At 37.9% G+C, this 17,020-nt stretch overlaps 1 protein-coding gene across 1 annotated transcript in view; it reads left to right on the top strand.

The window, feature by feature from the left end:
- Positions 1–3,970: 3,970 nt before the first annotated feature.
- The window catches only part of ABCA13 (ATP binding cassette subfamily A member 13), a 169,058-nt gene continuing 156,008 nt past the window's right edge, over positions 3,971–17,020 (top strand). The window contains exons 1-6 of the mRNA XM_048940607.1: positions 3,971–4,039; positions 7,034–7,127; positions 7,981–8,104; positions 13,309–13,460; positions 14,311–14,339; positions 16,380–16,543. Of these exons, the coding sequence (XP_048796564.1) occupies positions 3,971–4,039; positions 7,034–7,127; positions 7,981–8,104; positions 13,309–13,460; positions 14,311–14,339; positions 16,380–16,543 (632 nt within the window). The remainder of the gene's footprint in view (positions 4,040–7,033; positions 7,128–7,980; positions 8,105–13,308; positions 13,461–14,310; positions 14,340–16,379; positions 16,544–17,020) is intronic.

Raw genomic sequence — 17,020 nt, 5'->3', positions numbered from 1 at the left:
TCTTGATGTTTTTCTTTGGTGGAAGTTATGAGAAATCCTAAAGGGAAGTGTGATGCAATGACCAATTTCCAAAAATGCTTGCAGTATAGATGTTTTTATCTCTTCAAAACAAATAACATAATTCCTATTAGAGGGTATTTTGGGGATTTCCTGGAAGCATAATTACACACATTTAATACATAACATCTTTTTAAAGATTCTTCTTGTGTCCTTTCAAGGGACTTTCATTGTGCTGTGCAGCAGAGCTGGATTTCCATCTCAAGTCCTCCTGGATCTGAGAATATTTTGAAATAAAATGTACAAAGTACTGCAGTTAACATCCTCAAATCAGAGATGTGTTTCATTTCCAATGGCAAGCTAGGAGAAAGAAGCCAAAGACAGAGCATGTGGATGTGCCATCAGCACTCCCTTCCTGGTGCAGGGAACAGCTGAGGTTTGAGATCAGGCCTGTGTGCAATGAGTTGCAGGAAAGCACAGCAGTGATAATATTACAGTTGCTTTATGTGAGATATTATGTTTTCCTTTCCCAAAAAGTTATTCAGTCATTAAGTTGGAGTGACTCAAATACATAGTTTCTTTTTCTAAAATAATTGCCACATTGTATTTTAATCCAGAGTATGAATTAAATTACAGTTAAAAAAAGGTCCTCTGCCTGCTGTATAATGGAGAGAAGACAGGTTACTGAGAGAAACAGCACTAAATCTGAAATTCTGCCACTGTAATAGCAGGAATTGTGCTGACAGGGGCAATGCTTCTGTGTAGGCTGCAGGAAAATGCTGGAGTGGGAAAAGACAGACAAAGCCGGTTTTACACGACACAGAAACCTGATTCCAGATGCTTCTCATCAGCTTGTAACTGTGAGAAAATTTCCCGTAGTTTACCACCAGTTTGTCCATTACAAGAACACACTTCCTATTGCTGCCCAGAAGCGCAGCCCCACCAGCAGCCCTGCTTGCCGAGTTCGGGCTGTTGTCTTTGTTCACTGCACGGCTCTGTTTTAATCAAATCTTTTACCAGACCCTGCCTGCAACCAACGTTTTTAGTTGTCTCCTGACTTAGCCCATGGGAAGCATCTCCCAGGAAGACTAATTGAATTGTGTTGAATCGTTGTCATTCTGCTTTGTCTGTGCTGAAGGGCTGTTCTGTGTCAATATTCATGAGCAGCACTCCTCACTGGTTCAAAGGGAAGCCTTGTGATCACACAGTGAGCCTTGTGAGACGAGTTGTGGGTGGTGGTAGGAAAACAGGCCAGTCTGCCTGATTCCTAGCCATGCTCTCTCACAATTAGACTGTGTTCCTGTCTACCAACCAGTACGCGTAGCTCCTGGCCTGTAATATACTTAACATACAAAACAAAGTTTCTTTGAATGTTTTTGCCAGCTGAGCTGTAATTAGAATGCACTAAAGCTGTAGGACAGACATGGAGAGTTGGTGGTGCTGTAAAGCAGACAGGTTTTGAAGCTGAGGCTGAATGCTGGTGGAGAGTTTGCTGCCTTTTCTGCCCCCGTGGTTCCAGATATCCTGTGCACTCAAACAAGAAATGTCCAATTCAGCACTGTGACAGCCTGCTCAAGCTGAGCAGAAATCAGAGAGCATGCATTGCTCTATTTTGTCCCACCCTGTCCAGCTGATTCTGAGCATATATATATTTCCTATTCCAGAAAGAATGAGTGGAGCACATAGTAAAATATATTACCTTCTAATTTGCTCTGTAATATTCAAGACTCCCTGACACTGTGCTGACGAAACATAGACCACTCAAGAACATCCAGGTTGGCAGCAAAACAGCTGATGTGTTTTCAGAAACTATTTAGAACTGATCTGCATGTCTGCTTAATTTTTAATAGTCATCTCTTTGGTGCCAAGGGTTTGTCAGGAAGGGTTGATCTCATATTTCTCATCTTTCTAGAACACTTCAAATAATACAATGAAGCCTGTCTTAGAGGTAATTTCCCAGAATGGCCCCACAGGGATTGCTCTTGGATGAATGTTTATGATGTTATCTTTGGCTTTCATCTGTTTTGTTCTAGAAAAACAAGTGTGCTACTGGAGAACACCTTATGGGCAGGAATGGATTTCTTTAGGAAGGGACGATGATACTCGAGGGCAAATGAATTTAATATTGAGGAAGAACTTTTTTACTGTGGGGGTATCAGAGCAGTGGACAAGGCTGCCCAGAGAGGGTGCAAAGTCTCCTTCTGTGAGGATTTTCAAAGCCTGCCTGGACATTTTCCTGGGCAGCCCACTACAGGGAACCTGCTTTAGCAGGGGTGTGGACTAGATGGTCTTCACAGCTCCCTTCCAATCCCTATCACTCTGTGATTCTGTGATCTCACTAGTGAAAGTTGTTTATTTCTGCGTGTCTTATATAGTAAAATGAGGAGTTGGTTACTAATTAGTGCTGAAAATTAATTGCATACAAATCAGTTGTTTTCTATATTCACAAAGAGCGGTTTAGCATTAAAAATCGGAATGCGTTTATGAGCATGTAATTATATAGAGCATATCAAATTATGTACATCGTACGGTCAGATGAACAGAGATTTTGCAGAATTACTTGTTCAGAATAATTTGGCAGATGGTTTGCATACTGTTGAGAACCGTATCAGTTACTTTGATAATAACTGTTTGAAATTCATTATACTGAATGATTAGTTTATCATTTCCTACAAAACATTCAATATAGATTCTGGCCTCCAGCCTTCCAAAATTGCTGCGTGAGCCCATACACATATTCATAGCATTCAAGTATTGACAAATAAATTTGTAAAAATGCATATTTGGACTGTATACAGAATAGCCCTCACACAGAAGGTGATGATGCACTGGAACAGGTTGCCCAAGGAGGTTGTGGATGCCCCATCCCTGGAGGCATACAAGGCCAGGCTGGATGTGGCTCTGGGCAGCCTGATCTGGTGGTTGGAGACCCTGCACACAGCAGGGGGTTGAAATTTGATGATCATCTGTGGTCCTTTTCAACCCAGAGCATTCTATGATTCTATGATTCTGTGATGAATGGTTGCTTAATGCAGAAATATCAGACTTCTTAATTTTTTTTGATTGCCTTCTTAGCTTAAATCTTGAGAAAGTCAGACTCCTCACTAAAGTCTTCTGTACCTAAAAGGTTTTTAAGTGTTTGAGGATTTTACACTCTAAGAAGAAAAACAGCCATGCATGTTAAGATGCCTCTTTCATTCACTTGTATACAATTTGCAGAAAATGTAATGATCCAATTTATTTAGCAGTAGAAAAAGATAAAGAATGCTTGTTCATGCATAGCACTGTTTTAGTTTGTATGTGTGATTCTGTCCAGAATATACAGTTTTTCCATAGGTAGTGTTTAGCGAAAAAGAAAAAAATAAATGTCAAAAAAACACCCACTGTAAGATAAAATTACATATACGTATGTATATATTACATATACATTATATACATAAGATGATGTGATGGGATCACCACAGTGTTAGATGCGTCCTTATAAGGCTAAATAGCATACGTACTTTCTCACTTCTTTTTTTTCAAAAGGCTACAAATCTGCATATGAAATGACATTAATACTGCAGATACAAAAAGTCACTGAACTCTGGAAAAAGACAAAAGTGTTTAACATGCTGTCCATTTTTTTTTTTCCCCTGTTATTTGCATTGATTTTTCATGGCAGAAAAATAAAAACAAGAGCGGAATATATGCGGGAGAGTAAAGCACCCTGAAGGCATTCATATAAACCCATCCCCTCACTGTTCATTGCACTGAGAAGCAAGAGGAAAGATGAGATTCCTCCATGAAAGCAAAACAAGAGGCAGAAACATAATATCATTTGTTCTCAACAAGCAGGCAAATCTCTTGCACCTTTCCTCACTGCTGGAATCACTCAGCTACTGAACAGTATGTTCGGACTGCTTGGTGAGATGATCCTTGGCTAGAAAGTCCTGAAGAAGCCATTCTCCAAGTAGATGAAGAAAAGAGGATAATGGGGCACGCAGTACGCCAGTTCAAGGCACTGTTTTGGAAGAATTGGCTCTGCCGTGTGAGGCAACCGGTGAGTTTTTGGAAATGATAAAATAACATAAATATTTCAAACCTTATGTTGCTAGGAAGAGTGTATTCTGAGCTCTCTGCTGGAAATAGTGTATCTGTCAGTCTGTCTTGATTTTCCCTTCTCATTGCACACTGTTAAAGGATTGGCTGACTGCTAGTGGTTCTTGTTTTGCTTTTTGTCTCCTTGTTGTTGGAAATACAAATATAGAACAGTAGTGTGATTTAATTCTAAAATGGCTGAAGTCAGTAATGCTTCACAGTTTGAAATTAAGATAGAAAATCTCATTAAAGTTTTTGAAGAGCCACAGATAGTCTTTTAATTATCATTAGATACTACCAGTGCTTGTAGCAGTAACAAGGATTAAAATTAATTTCCTTCACATTAGAAGTAATCATTGGTGATACCAGTGATTGGTGTAATGCGTGTGTAATTAGTACCAAATTTTAATTATTTTAAGACAGAAAGGAGAGAATTCTGTCAAGTGAAGTAGCATTTTTGCAGGAAAAAGATGTCACTACAGTTACTAGTTTCTCATTGATTTCCCTTGTCTGTGTCAATCTAGGGATTTGCAGTGAGGCACGATGGCTACTTCAGATTTGATTACTTCAATTAAATAAAAATAGAGCTTTCCATTTCAGAAATATTTTACATAAGCTGTGATTTAGAGAGAGAATTTCATTTTCATATGATTTCAGGTGGTATATTTTAAAAATATTGTTATATTTTTGGAAGGGATACTGTTTGTTATATTCTTCATCGCTCCCAAATGCTTCTGAATGCTTCCAGTTCCTCATAATTCAACCTATGTGTCTTAAATGGCTTAATACCTCCTGCTGTCCTCCATGCTGATCATTCTCTCATCCTGCTCTGCCTAATATATTTTTTGAAGGAAAAAGTTTTAATTCTTTTTAATTCTAAGCTTTCCTTAACGGTTCGTTTCCTGAATAGAGAACTTAGTGAGATGCAAAATTCCCCAAACCAGGAACTATAATGAATGACCCGAATCAAACTTAATTCTGCATGTCTAGAGCCAGAACTGCCCTGAGAAATTTTTGAAAATCTCCTTATATGCTCACTGCATGAATACCAAGCCATGAATGTGCCTTATCTGCATATACTCAAGAGTATTCAAGGCGGATCACTAAGGATGAAGTTTTAAACTATGTATTTTAGAAGCTCAGGAGATACATACTGCCAGCAGCAGAGGCTCAAGGCTAGGTTGGATGAGGCCCTGGGCAGCCTGAGATGGTGAGTATCAGCCTGAGTAGGTGGGAAGCAGCCCTGCCCGTGGTAGGAAGCTGGAACTGAATAATCTTTAAGGTCCCTTCCAACCCAAACAATTCTATGATTCACAATTCCTCCTGGCTGCTACTGCTTACAAAAAGATAACTGAAAGCAAAAAAAGACAGTGAAAGAAAAAAACCTCTGCCCTTTTTAAAGGATGTTATAAGTACATAAATGCACCAAAAGTTTCTAGTCAAACAAAAGAATCAAGGACTCTAGGAGCAAAGATTGGTCTTAATCAGCCTAACCAGCCTCACCTGGGACCTCCAGCTACTCTCCCAGCCTGGTCTATTTAGCTCAGTCTGGCTCCACTGTGCCTGGTCATGGTTTTGTCTAGGTAGCATAAGATAGTGATTGATTCTGGTTGCTCTTATTGGACCTTACATTGATCTGCAAGTTCAATTTCTGACCTTTTTTCTGATCTGCTTCATCACTATGATGTGATCTGAACTTCTGGTTGAAGCTGGTAGTTTTTGGGATTGTCCTTTTCATCTCATGGGACCCTGAGGGATGGCTCCTGTCCAGCCAAGTTTTGTCCTTCACTATTACCCAAAAATGTAAAAGTACTTGGCCTGGTGTTCTTTGGCTTGCTTCTACCTGATTTTAAATGGGTTTAGCTGGCCTTTTTCACAGGTCTGATTCTGCTTCTGGGTTTTGTTCTTATGTACTTTTCCCAGCTGTTTTTGTAACACACCTAAGCTTAGAAATTGCTTTCTCAGTGGAATTTTGATCAACAACTAAGCTATGTTTTGAAGTAAAAATACTCAATAATTTTCAGAGAAGCTAAAAGCCTCTTCCAGTATCTCTAATGGGAGATATTTAATGTGCCTTTTCTACTGCATTCTTGTTTTCAAGATTGGTCTTCACACTTCCCTAACTCCCTTATTGTTCCCACCTTCACTGCCTTCATAGCACTGATTTCTTTTTGAAATTTTGCCAAAGATCAGGTTCTGTCTTTTTTTTCTTTTTTCAGCTGGAAACTGAGGCACCTGTGGAGTCTTTGTTTGCTTCTTTTCCTTCATGGAATCTTTCTGGCGAGAGCTGCATCCTCTCCCTGGAGATGGAAGCAGATGCTTTTTGCTCATAAGAAATATGCTTTGTTTCTATACATCTCACACTGTATCAGCTTGGATATGTTTCCATTGTGGCCCTAGGAATGGGAAGGTGGGGAAATGAGAGGTGGCCATGGGTAGCCTGAGGCCTATTAGCTAGTCTTCAGAGTGCCTTACTGCTGAGGTGATGAAGGCAACTTTTAGAGAGTGATGACTGCAGCTGAAAGCAATGATACACTGCATCAGCTGAGGAGGATGAGGGGATATGCCAGTCAAGGTTCAGGACAGCAGGCAACAGGGGAGCATGAAGAATTTCATCAAGATGCATTGCAACACAGGGTTCTCAAGAGGATCAGCTGTAGGAATGCTGTAATTCTGTAGTGTCAGGCTTATTTTGTATTGACCAGAGGATATTACGTAACATTATCAGCAGAAGAGCTGAAAACTGCATTTGTACATATTTGGTAAATTTATAAGGAGTTTGAAATAAACTGTAAATTGCTATTTTGTTGTTATTTTATTTTGCTGTAAGCATTTATAGATGAGATTTTTTTTTTATTAAAAGGTATTTAGACTTAAGTTATGTGCTACCAAATTCTTCTTTTTTTTCTTTTTCTTTTTTCTGTATCACTAATATTGTTTTCATTTCCCTTTTCAGGTCTTGTTCCTCTCTGAAATACTCTGGCCATGCATGCTCTTCCTGATTTTGGCTGCAATCCGCTTCCAAGAGCCCCCGAAACATAAGGAAAACTGTATGTTTTGTTTCACTTGTGCTGTTTTTCCTCTGGACTCTCTTTTAAGAAGCATTCAGGAAATACTGAAGATAAAGCAGGAGGGGTGACTTACATGTAGTGGAGACAAGAGATAGAAACCTAGGGTGTGATTAGATCTTATCCAGCTGTGGTCCTGAGCAAGTCATTTTTAGATGGGGGAAAAAATACAGAGTTTAAGGTACCATCTATCAGACTAGTTCTAGATATTTACTCCTTAATTTGATATATTGGTTGCCAAAAGGAAGTTATGTTGAGGAAAGCAGAATGATCTTTCAATGATGCTTTTAGTTTTAGCTATTTTAAATTGAGAGATTAAGTTAAATAGGAACCCTATAGCTATCCCTTATGTTACAAAAACAAAAAAGAACAAAACCTGTCATTTTGAGGTTTAAATTCTCAGAATACAAAGAAACTTCACTTTAATCAATGTTGAATGTAAATTCACATATAACAACACTAGTTCCTTCACCTTATGAAAGCCTCAAAGAAAAGAGGAAATAATATTTAATGAGTAATTATATGTTCTGATCTAGCTTGCAAGACATTTTGGACTGACTGGCTAGCAAGGTTTTGATGTAGCAATGGCATTACTGCCATGAGAGTGAGCTCTTCAGAAAGTGCTCTCTACCATTACGTTGCCATAGTCTGATGTGGGAGTTACCTGTTTTCTGTGGTGAATTAGTTGTGCTAAGAAGGAACACTTGATACTAATGCAACATCATCATTCGCAGGTGACAGAGCAGCTTTCTAGGAGAAGGGTGCACAGTGTTATGGTACAAGTTTTATAACTGCAGCATTGCTGGTTTTAATTCTGTTGCTGCTTGATTTTTAGGTTATTTAGAAGCTCGGGATTTGCCAAGTCGGGGCCTTTATCCTTTTGTGCGGTCTCTTTTCTGTAATGTTGGCTCAAGATGCAGGAATACCAGTTACTCAACACAGAAATACAACCGCTTACGGTAAGATGTACAAGTCTATGCAGTGCTATAAGAGTCACGGTAGGTCTTTTTACAGCAAATATTTTTGTCTCGTAGATAGGAAGAACAGGAATTTTGTAACCACATGAAGTTTCTTTTAGTATCATTATGAGTGCAGAAGTCACAAGGCTTTGTTTTATGTCTCTTTCTAATTTTCTTTGCCCTTCATGCACAAATTTTGTGCTTTCTTGCACTTCACTGTTGCACATGAGAGCATACTTCTATGCTTAACAGGAAAGACTATTGTTCTGTGAAGGTGATACTGGCCAAAAAAAAATATACCGTACATGGATTTATACTTTGAGATCATATATGGTGGGAAGTATGCATGCAGAAAAGTAAAACAAAGACAGCTCTTAAGTAAGTTCTACAAAGAGCCAAAAAGGAGTAGCAGAACCTCTGTAAACAAGAGAATGTGAAAAAGTAAACTGTAGGAAGGCCTACATGTTATTTTTTTCTTGATGTTGTCATGATACTGTCCTGTGTTAGTCATAAATATCTTATTCTGCTTTGAATGATCACGTTTTAAGCCTATAGGTGTAAAACTATAGTAGTATTTTACAGTGATGTGTGAAAGTAAAATAAAAAACCGTAACCATTTGCCCAGAAAAAAACAAAACTGAGGCACATCTCAGGTTTAGACAAAGAGAAGGTAACAGACCTCTGTGCTGTGGTCTTGCAAACTCTGTGAAGCTTGCTACTTGCAATAGTAATATCAAATTATTGGGCTATGGTGTCAAAATAGCTCTTAGTCTTTAAAAAAATAATTTCCTAAATGGATAGTTTTTATTTACATCACCACTCCAGTTGCTATTTTAAGTGTGTTAAGCCCCCAGGACCAATGAATTATATCAACTGCCTTGCGTGATTATTTACACTACTTTGACTGAACTGCCCAAATTATATTTCAGCTCAGAAGAAAATCAGGAAGGAATTTCCTGGAGGCAGTCTTAGACCTACTTAAAAATGAAGGAAATTATTCAGTTGCTTTTTTCTTTTTTAATTGAAAAATAAATTCTTCTATGTATGTAGATTTCTATCCTCAGAAGGCTACGCTGAATATCGCAACCTATGTCAGGAAAAGGGTAAAAGGTAACATTAGGTTCATCCTGAGGTCAGTCTATTACAGCAGGTTCATCAGCATAAATTAAATCAGCCTAAATGTTGCTTTGGCTTATGCTGTCTGCTAGCCTTAGGAATCCTGGTTGTCAGCTTGGTCAGCCAAATACCACTGAACTCTACAATGTCCCTGTGTTGAGAGACAGGGTGACATAGGAATAGTAATATTAAATATTTTCCCTTTGAGGATTTACGTCAAACCATAGCTGGTTCTTTATGGTCCTTTTCAGGAATGCTTCTCATGAACAATGTGTTTGTTAAAGGCAAATCAAGGACTCTAGTTTGCATGGACGTGTGATACACTTCACAACGCATACTGCATTGATGCTGACAGTTTAAAATATAGCTGTTCTTTGGAGAAAAAAAAAAATTAAAAAAATCCTGTGACTTCTATTGGAACCTCCATTATGAAAACCATAAACACCCAAATAGCTGTCCAGTCTAACAGACTCCATCAACAGACTTTTGGTGAGCAGATGAGTCAGGTGAAGGCCAGGATTAACTAATTTTTCAGCAATATCTGCCCTGCCTTTGTCATGGTTTTGGCTGGTATAGAGTTAATTTTCTTCGTAGAGGGTCATATGATGCTGTGCTTTTTCTTCTTCTACTTTTTTTTTTTTTTTTTTTTTTTTTTTAATTTGGTAATAGTGGTGATAATGTTACTGTTTTCAGTTGTTGCAGAGCAGTGCTTACACAGAGTCAAAGACTTTTCTGTTCCTCATGCTGCCCTGTCAGCTTGGAGGTGGAGGGGCACAAGGAACTGGGGAGGAACACAGCCAGGACAGCTGACCCAAACTAGCCAAAGGCTTTGTTTCTTACTCCTTTTTTCAGTCACTACAACAGGTTCTTGCTTGCAGAAATTTAATGTGATTCACTAGTCCATCAAACAGCAGTATCTCTGACCTCCTTAGCATTTGAGTGCATGTAGGAGCTCCCAAAGCAACAGGTGTTTTTGCCTTCTCTTTCCCATGTTTTTCACACTCCAGTCTATCTTACTGGAGCACAGAGTAAAACTGAGAGCAAATCATGTAAAAACCATCCAGCACAGTGTCCTTCAGTAGTTTTACGCTCCCATGCAAAAATAAGTATGCATGTGCATGTAGACATAATATATTCTTGATGCTTTTAATTCCATTGCAGATCTTGCAGAATGAGTTGCAAGGTCGAATCCCAACTCAGACTCCTGGAACTATGTTTGTTAGTCTTTTCAATGCCACAAAGAAAATAAGTTTAGATTTTCCTGCACTTGAAATACTTAAGATGATTAAAAACTAAGACTCAAGACTGCTATTTCTAAGAATGTTGATGAATTTAATTAAATTCACAGAATTACAGAATTGTAGGGTTTGGAAGGGACCTCTGGAGACTGTCAGTTCCAACCTCCTTGCATATAGTGTTTAAACAGCTGTAGTTGGTAGCATAAATATCAAGACCTGATAACTTCCAAAAGAAATACTTGCTAAACTTGCAAAAACTTGAAATTAAATCTAATAAGGCCCAGGGGTAGACTTGATTCTGATACTGGTGTGGATGACTGAGCTATCATCTTACAGCTCTGTGTGCTGAGATCACATTTTGCTTGTGCCATATCAGGGACTTTCTCTGGACAACACACATTGAGAAAAGCAGGGAGGTTGTATGGGGAGTACATGAAATCAAGCATCAAGTCAAAGAGAAAAGTGGGTGGGTGATTTGCAAGAAGTTAATAGACAACTCTGGGCCTTATTTATTTTGAAACAGGCACATGGTAAGCCAAGTCAAGCTTATGGTCAAAGTCATGTGGAAAGCAATTTTCTGTTTCTTATATGCTGTTTTGGACAGAGAGATGCAGGATGCTGGGATAATCTGTGAAAGTTTGAAGTTGGTGAAAGATTTTTATAAAATCCTCTTGGCTGGCAGCTAAATTGGGATCAAAACAAACTGCTCTGAAACAATAAAGAACTTGTTGGTAGTTCTTAGCTTAAATTTTCTCATCAACCTGTAATCTAAAGTTGCAGGAAACTGAACAAATAAAGATTATGGAAGGAGTGCAAGAGAAAGGTGCTTCTTCATCTGCATGCTATTCGGTGGCTGCATTTTAGCAGAACTTTTGAACATATCTGATCCATTTATATGCATTATTGTTTTTATTTTATGACTCTTAGTATCTTATTTAAATAATTGGGAGGAAAACAGTAATATGGATTCAACTAAGGATCATAGATGAAATAAAAATTATTCTAATTAAGTAGTTCTGACAGTGCTTAATATTTATTCTTAACTATAACCTGATAAAGAATAAAATTATTTTCATTTTTTAAAAGGATGTAAACACCATGTATGTGTGAATGATCTCAAGTTATCTGCCTCTTGGGACTTTGGGTCCTTAGTAATTTCCTTTTTCTAGCAGAATCAGGAGCTTAATGCTCTGACTTTGTATGTAGGCTATGTACATTTTCTTCACAGCAATTCAGTTTAAAAATAACCCAAACTTTGTGATTAGGTTCCTTGAGTTTCAACACTGAATTTCACTTTCCATGCCTTCGTATACAGCTTAAGTCAAGCTTAGGATTCTGCCATGACTTCTTTCATGCATTTTCTTTTCCTCTCTAGCTGAAGTACCCGTAGGATTTCTGTGGCCTTATATGAGTTGAGATACCACCACTGCTGAAAGTTTGTATGGCGTGTCAAAAAAATGCTGACTGGAAAATTTTGCACCTAGAGAATTGACAATAATTGCGAAGGAACTGTTTGTCTAACCAGGATGTGTTCCTTTTGGGATGCTTGTTCATAGACTTGCTGCAATGAAGTTCTGCTCTGTGATGTTCATGGTGATGTTTGTAGGAATCATCTGGAAGAAATAAGACAGGATAAACTGAATCAAGTGAATTAGTTTGTGGATCTTTTTCTCCTTAGATCTTTCTTTACCAATTGATAGCAATCATGCTGAAAACTAACATTCATGTTCAAGTCTGACAAGAAAGGAATGTGACTATTTATATAAATATTCTACTATTTAGTAGTGCTTATGAATCAGTTAATTATTCTTCTAATGAAAATTCACAATGTATTTGCTACTTGACTTCACCCTTATATCGTTTGAACTTTCTATAAGATAAATTAAAATGCCTGGCAACTTGTTAAAGATAACTGTTCCATTGCTTATGGTGCCTTGGGGTAGTCTAAGTAATGCTGGCCTGTAGAGGTGTGTAAAAGATCGTTGAACTTACTTCACAGTGGAAGTACTATTCTAGAACTGTTGTGTTACTGAAAAGCCACTAGATGGTAGCATTGGAGGGAGTTTAGCTGTAAATTAAAACCGAAGGAAAGCCGGTAGGGGCAATATCTTTTTAAGAGTTTTTTTTTTTGACGTTTTTGTAAGTTATTGCATGTATCTGAAAAAAAAAAAACCATAATCTCATGTACAAGTGGTACAAGTTTTCTTAACAGACACTTTCAGAATGTATGTCAGCATAAGGAAAGATATTTAGCCAGTGACACAATTCTTCTCACTTTTCAATTAGAAAGGTACCTTGAGGAGCGTGTCACTTGGAATCAGTGTGCAGGTGTCGGTGGTGTTGTTTTTTTTGTTAACATGATGTAATTGTTATGACAATTCTTTTGCCTAGTAAACTAAAAGGGAAGCACCTTTTGTCAGGGCCTTATCCCCATTCTGTCTGGTGATGTCTCCCCTGTGTTGGACACTGGTTGCAGTGTATTGGCTTACATGAAATTGGAACATGTGAACTTCAGGGTACAGGCTGTGAAAGAATCATCATCAACTGGAATCTTGATGCACAAAGGAACAAATTTGACTTCACTGTATGTGTTCATCTGCTGTCAGATTTGTACTACTTGAGCAGGTGAGCTGCTTCAGCTCAGCAAATTTACAGTGCTCTCTTACCTGAGGTTTTGACTCAGTTGTGAAACTTGCACACTAATGAACAAAATAAAAAACAACTAAGTGTATAATAGTTCTGAAAACAAAAACGAACAATTAGAATGCTGCTATAAGGCAACATTTTTCTTAATGACTAGCTTCCAGGTTGTAATTACTTATCTTGTCCTCTTGTTTTTCTGTGGAAAAGTTCTTCAGGTGTTGAAAGTGGTTCAGAAAGTTTTGCAGGACCTGACTTAGCGTTTATGAAAGAGATACAAGAACTTGCAAAGGGATTTACTGAAACCACAGAGAAAACCATGGCTTTAGAAAAACTGTGGGAAGAAAGCTCAAAGTTCTCAGGTAAGCTTGATTTTTCTAATAATGAATTGCTTTGTCTATAATGATACCCATCAGACAAAGGAATATTTCTATTTTAAATAAAATTAGCAAAGTCAAATTTAGCTAACACAAAAATAAAAGCCACTTTAGTGATTATTATTACTGTGGCTATTCTAAAATCTCAGCTTTCTGGAACTGTACTCTTGTTTTTATTGATTGTTAAGAAAATATTCTGTGATGAAGGTTTAAAGATAATGATTATTAATTGGAGTATGTGGATACTTAGTCTAGTATGTTATCTAAGTGTAACTATCAGGGTTTAGCCAGAAGGATCTGTTGGTTTGGATAACAACCTAGCCTGTCTTCCCAGTTATATCTGTTTTAGTAGAGAGTAGAAGGATAGGAAACTCATTTCCTTGCACCTTGTAACCTTCAGGTGAACAAATCAGTCTTGAACTAAAAGGGCGTGATTGGAAACACCATGTTCTGACTTTCCCCACTCTGTTCCCACTCATACTGCTCAGTCTTGCTGTGCAGCAGGTGGCTGAGATTTCGAGAAGAAAGATTAAGGTGAAGCAGTTGATTTCATACTTGGCTCTGTGGGGGCTAATACACTCACCTACTATTGATGTGATGATTTTGTCTTACTGAAAAGTGAATGGTAACGCATTTCTTTTGTTTCTGTAATAATTGTAAAAATATTGGAAGGCATAGAAAATTGGTGGCTTGCTAACTTTCTACAGAATTACTTGTTTCACACCTGTTTTATCCTTTAGAAGTATACTTTGTTTACTATTTGCTATTACTTACAAAATGGATCTTCTGAAGTTAATAATGCCTCTTTGTAAAGGAAAAATATCTGATTTTACAGGGCTTCATAATGGCACCACTTTTCTTACTGTAAGTACTTTTACATTTTATTTCTAAATAGTTCTGTTTTTTTAAGTGTCTTTATTGTAACTGTTAGAAATTTCTATCCTGTCAGGTTTTAGTGAACTGCCTTTAAAAAAATTGTTATATTGCTGAAGGAAATAATATCTTGGATGCTTCAGTGGTTTCTTGTGCGCTGATTTAAACAACTCTAGGTTGTTAGTAACCAAAATCCACAACTTTTGAAGACTAGATATTTATTTGGAGCAATTTAAAACTCTGTCTCCAAACTTTGAGTAGTTCCATAAAATCAATCATATTACAAAACATCTCAGAAGCAACTCTTAAAGTGTGCTCATTATTTAAAAACAAAACAAAACAAAAAACCCTAACGCCTTAGAAAAGGAATATAGTGAGATTGAGAAGATTGGTCTCTTGGAGATTACTTTGAATTCAGGTTTATTATGCAATAAATACAACATGAAGACTAAAGTGGGAATAAAGGAAGGCAGGATTGTAAGATGTAGCATAACTCCTTCTGGAATTCATTTGCATGTGAAGTGAATTCGGGCTCTGTGCAGTCTTTCCACCTTTGCAATCTCAACAGAACAAGGAAGACTCAGCAGGCACTGCAGTGGATTTCAATTGCTGTCAATTTTGTACCTTTCACAGAACACTGGTTTCACTTCAAAATATTGTAAAATTATTTTTCTCCATAGTAAATTGATTACAGCTTGCAATTTCACGAGACCTACATTTCTGATTCATAACTAGAAATCAGATAGCATTTTCATAGTAATATTTGTCAATTGCTCAAAAGCTACTTGATTGGATGGAACTTCATTAATCATATCATAGAATAATAGAATGTTTTGGGTTGGAATGGATCTTAAAGATCACTTTGTTCCAATTCCCCTGCTGTGGGCAGGACTGCCCTCCACCAGCTTAGGCTGTGCAGGGACAGGAACAACTGGGCCTTGAACACCTCAAGGGAAGGGGCACCACAGCTATTCTGGGCAGCTGTGCCAGTGCCTCCTCACCTTTTGAGTGAAAAATTGCTTCCTAACACCTAATCCAAATCTCCCCTTTTTTAGTTTAAAGCCATTTCCCTTGTCCTATCACTATCAGACCATGTAAAAAGTCGGTCCCACTCTGGCCTGTAAGTTCCCTTCAAATACTGGAAGGCTGTAATGAACTCTCCCTGGAGTATTCTCTTCTCAAAGCTGAATATGCCCAACTTCCTCAACCTTTCTTCTTAGGAAAGGTGTTCCAGCCCTCTGATACTCGTGGCCTTTGTCTGGACTCTCTCCAACAGCTCCACATCCATTAAGTGCTGGGAGCCCCAGGATTTGGGCACAGTACTCCATAGGAGACCTCATAAAGATAGAGTAGAGGGGGAAAATCTGAAAGAAGTGTACCATTGTTAATGGCTTGCATATGCAAGCATCTTTTAGTAGAATGTCTCTCATGTTACTATTATGCAGAAGAGCTCAACTGAAACATTAAACTAGATAAATAAGGGCTGGATAATGAACAGCTATGATAAATCCATCTGATGGTTTAGTCCTACAAAAGATGTGCTTTGTGTTCTTTTACCCCAGTCAGTTAATCTTTCAAAAGCCATTTTCACCAAGCAGTATTTGACACCTATCCCAGCTCCGTGGGAGGAGCTGTGAGGTAAGGATGGCATGTCCCTGGCAGCATGCTGCCCTTTATCCTTAGGCTTAAAGTTCATTGCCAGGGTAAAGAGCTCTTTGTGTATGAGATATCATAGGCAACCCTTCTCTTTAGGGGAGTATAATGTGTCTCCTTGCACGTCTGAGCAGAAAGATTACTCAGGTTTTCTCCCAATTCCATTTACCATAAGAGTAGACAAAGTCATGTGCAAGATAACTACTCTTAGTTCAAAGTATCACCAAAATGACATTGTGAATTAATGAAGTTAAAGGGTACGCTTCATACTTGAAAAAAATATTTGAAATAGTTCAACAGGGTTGGGGAAGTAGCAGATGCCTGCTGGTTTTCTCTGCTAATGCAAGTGTCGTGTAAATGTGTTTTCCTCACGTGAAGATGGATTTGAATGAAGCAGAAGAAATCATTTCTAAAATAGAAAACCTGTACAAACAGCCATCTTTCTGGAACCTTTTGCATTCTCTCCCTCGCCTTGAATCAAAGAACTTATATTCAGAGGATGGATTAGCTGCCATAGCACAGTTTCTGGAAGTTATTAAAAAGTAAGTACTTATAAATACTCTCTTAATATTTTACCTGAAACTCCTGTTCTTTTCACAGGCTACTTAATCAGTATTCTTAACATGCAAGGAAGGTGAATTTTTCTCTTGATCATGTGTTGCTTTTATAGAGACACTGTGGGTGCTTTCACCCATTCTGAGTACTTCATAACTGTTTTTTAAATGTCTGTCCAGCTCAGTGGTAATTCTCTAGGAAAAAAGGAGGTTTATGTTAGAAATGGCTTTAAACTTTGCCATGTATTTTGGCATTCTTCAAAAGATTTACATATGAATGTAAGAAAATCTCACAATTTGGATTGTAATCAGCTTAATATGTATTTAGCATTTGGACAATATCCATTGCATTTCTCAAGACTCTTGTTTCTACTGCAAGAAAAGAAGCAGTAAGAAAAAACCCAGAGGACTGTATTCTGGATGTGATAGTTTCTGTCTCAGGTAAGGGGCAGTTGGATTCAGAGA

This window comes from Lagopus muta, chromosome 3 (assembly GCF_023343835.1).
Source record: "Lagopus muta isolate bLagMut1 chromosome 3, bLagMut1 primary, whole genome shotgun sequence".
Classification (NCBI taxonomy): Eukaryota; Metazoa; Chordata; class Aves; order Galliformes; family Phasianidae; genus Lagopus; species Lagopus muta.
The sequence above is the reverse complement of the archived record's forward strand: the minus strand, read 5'-3'. Positions and strand labels throughout refer to the sequence as shown.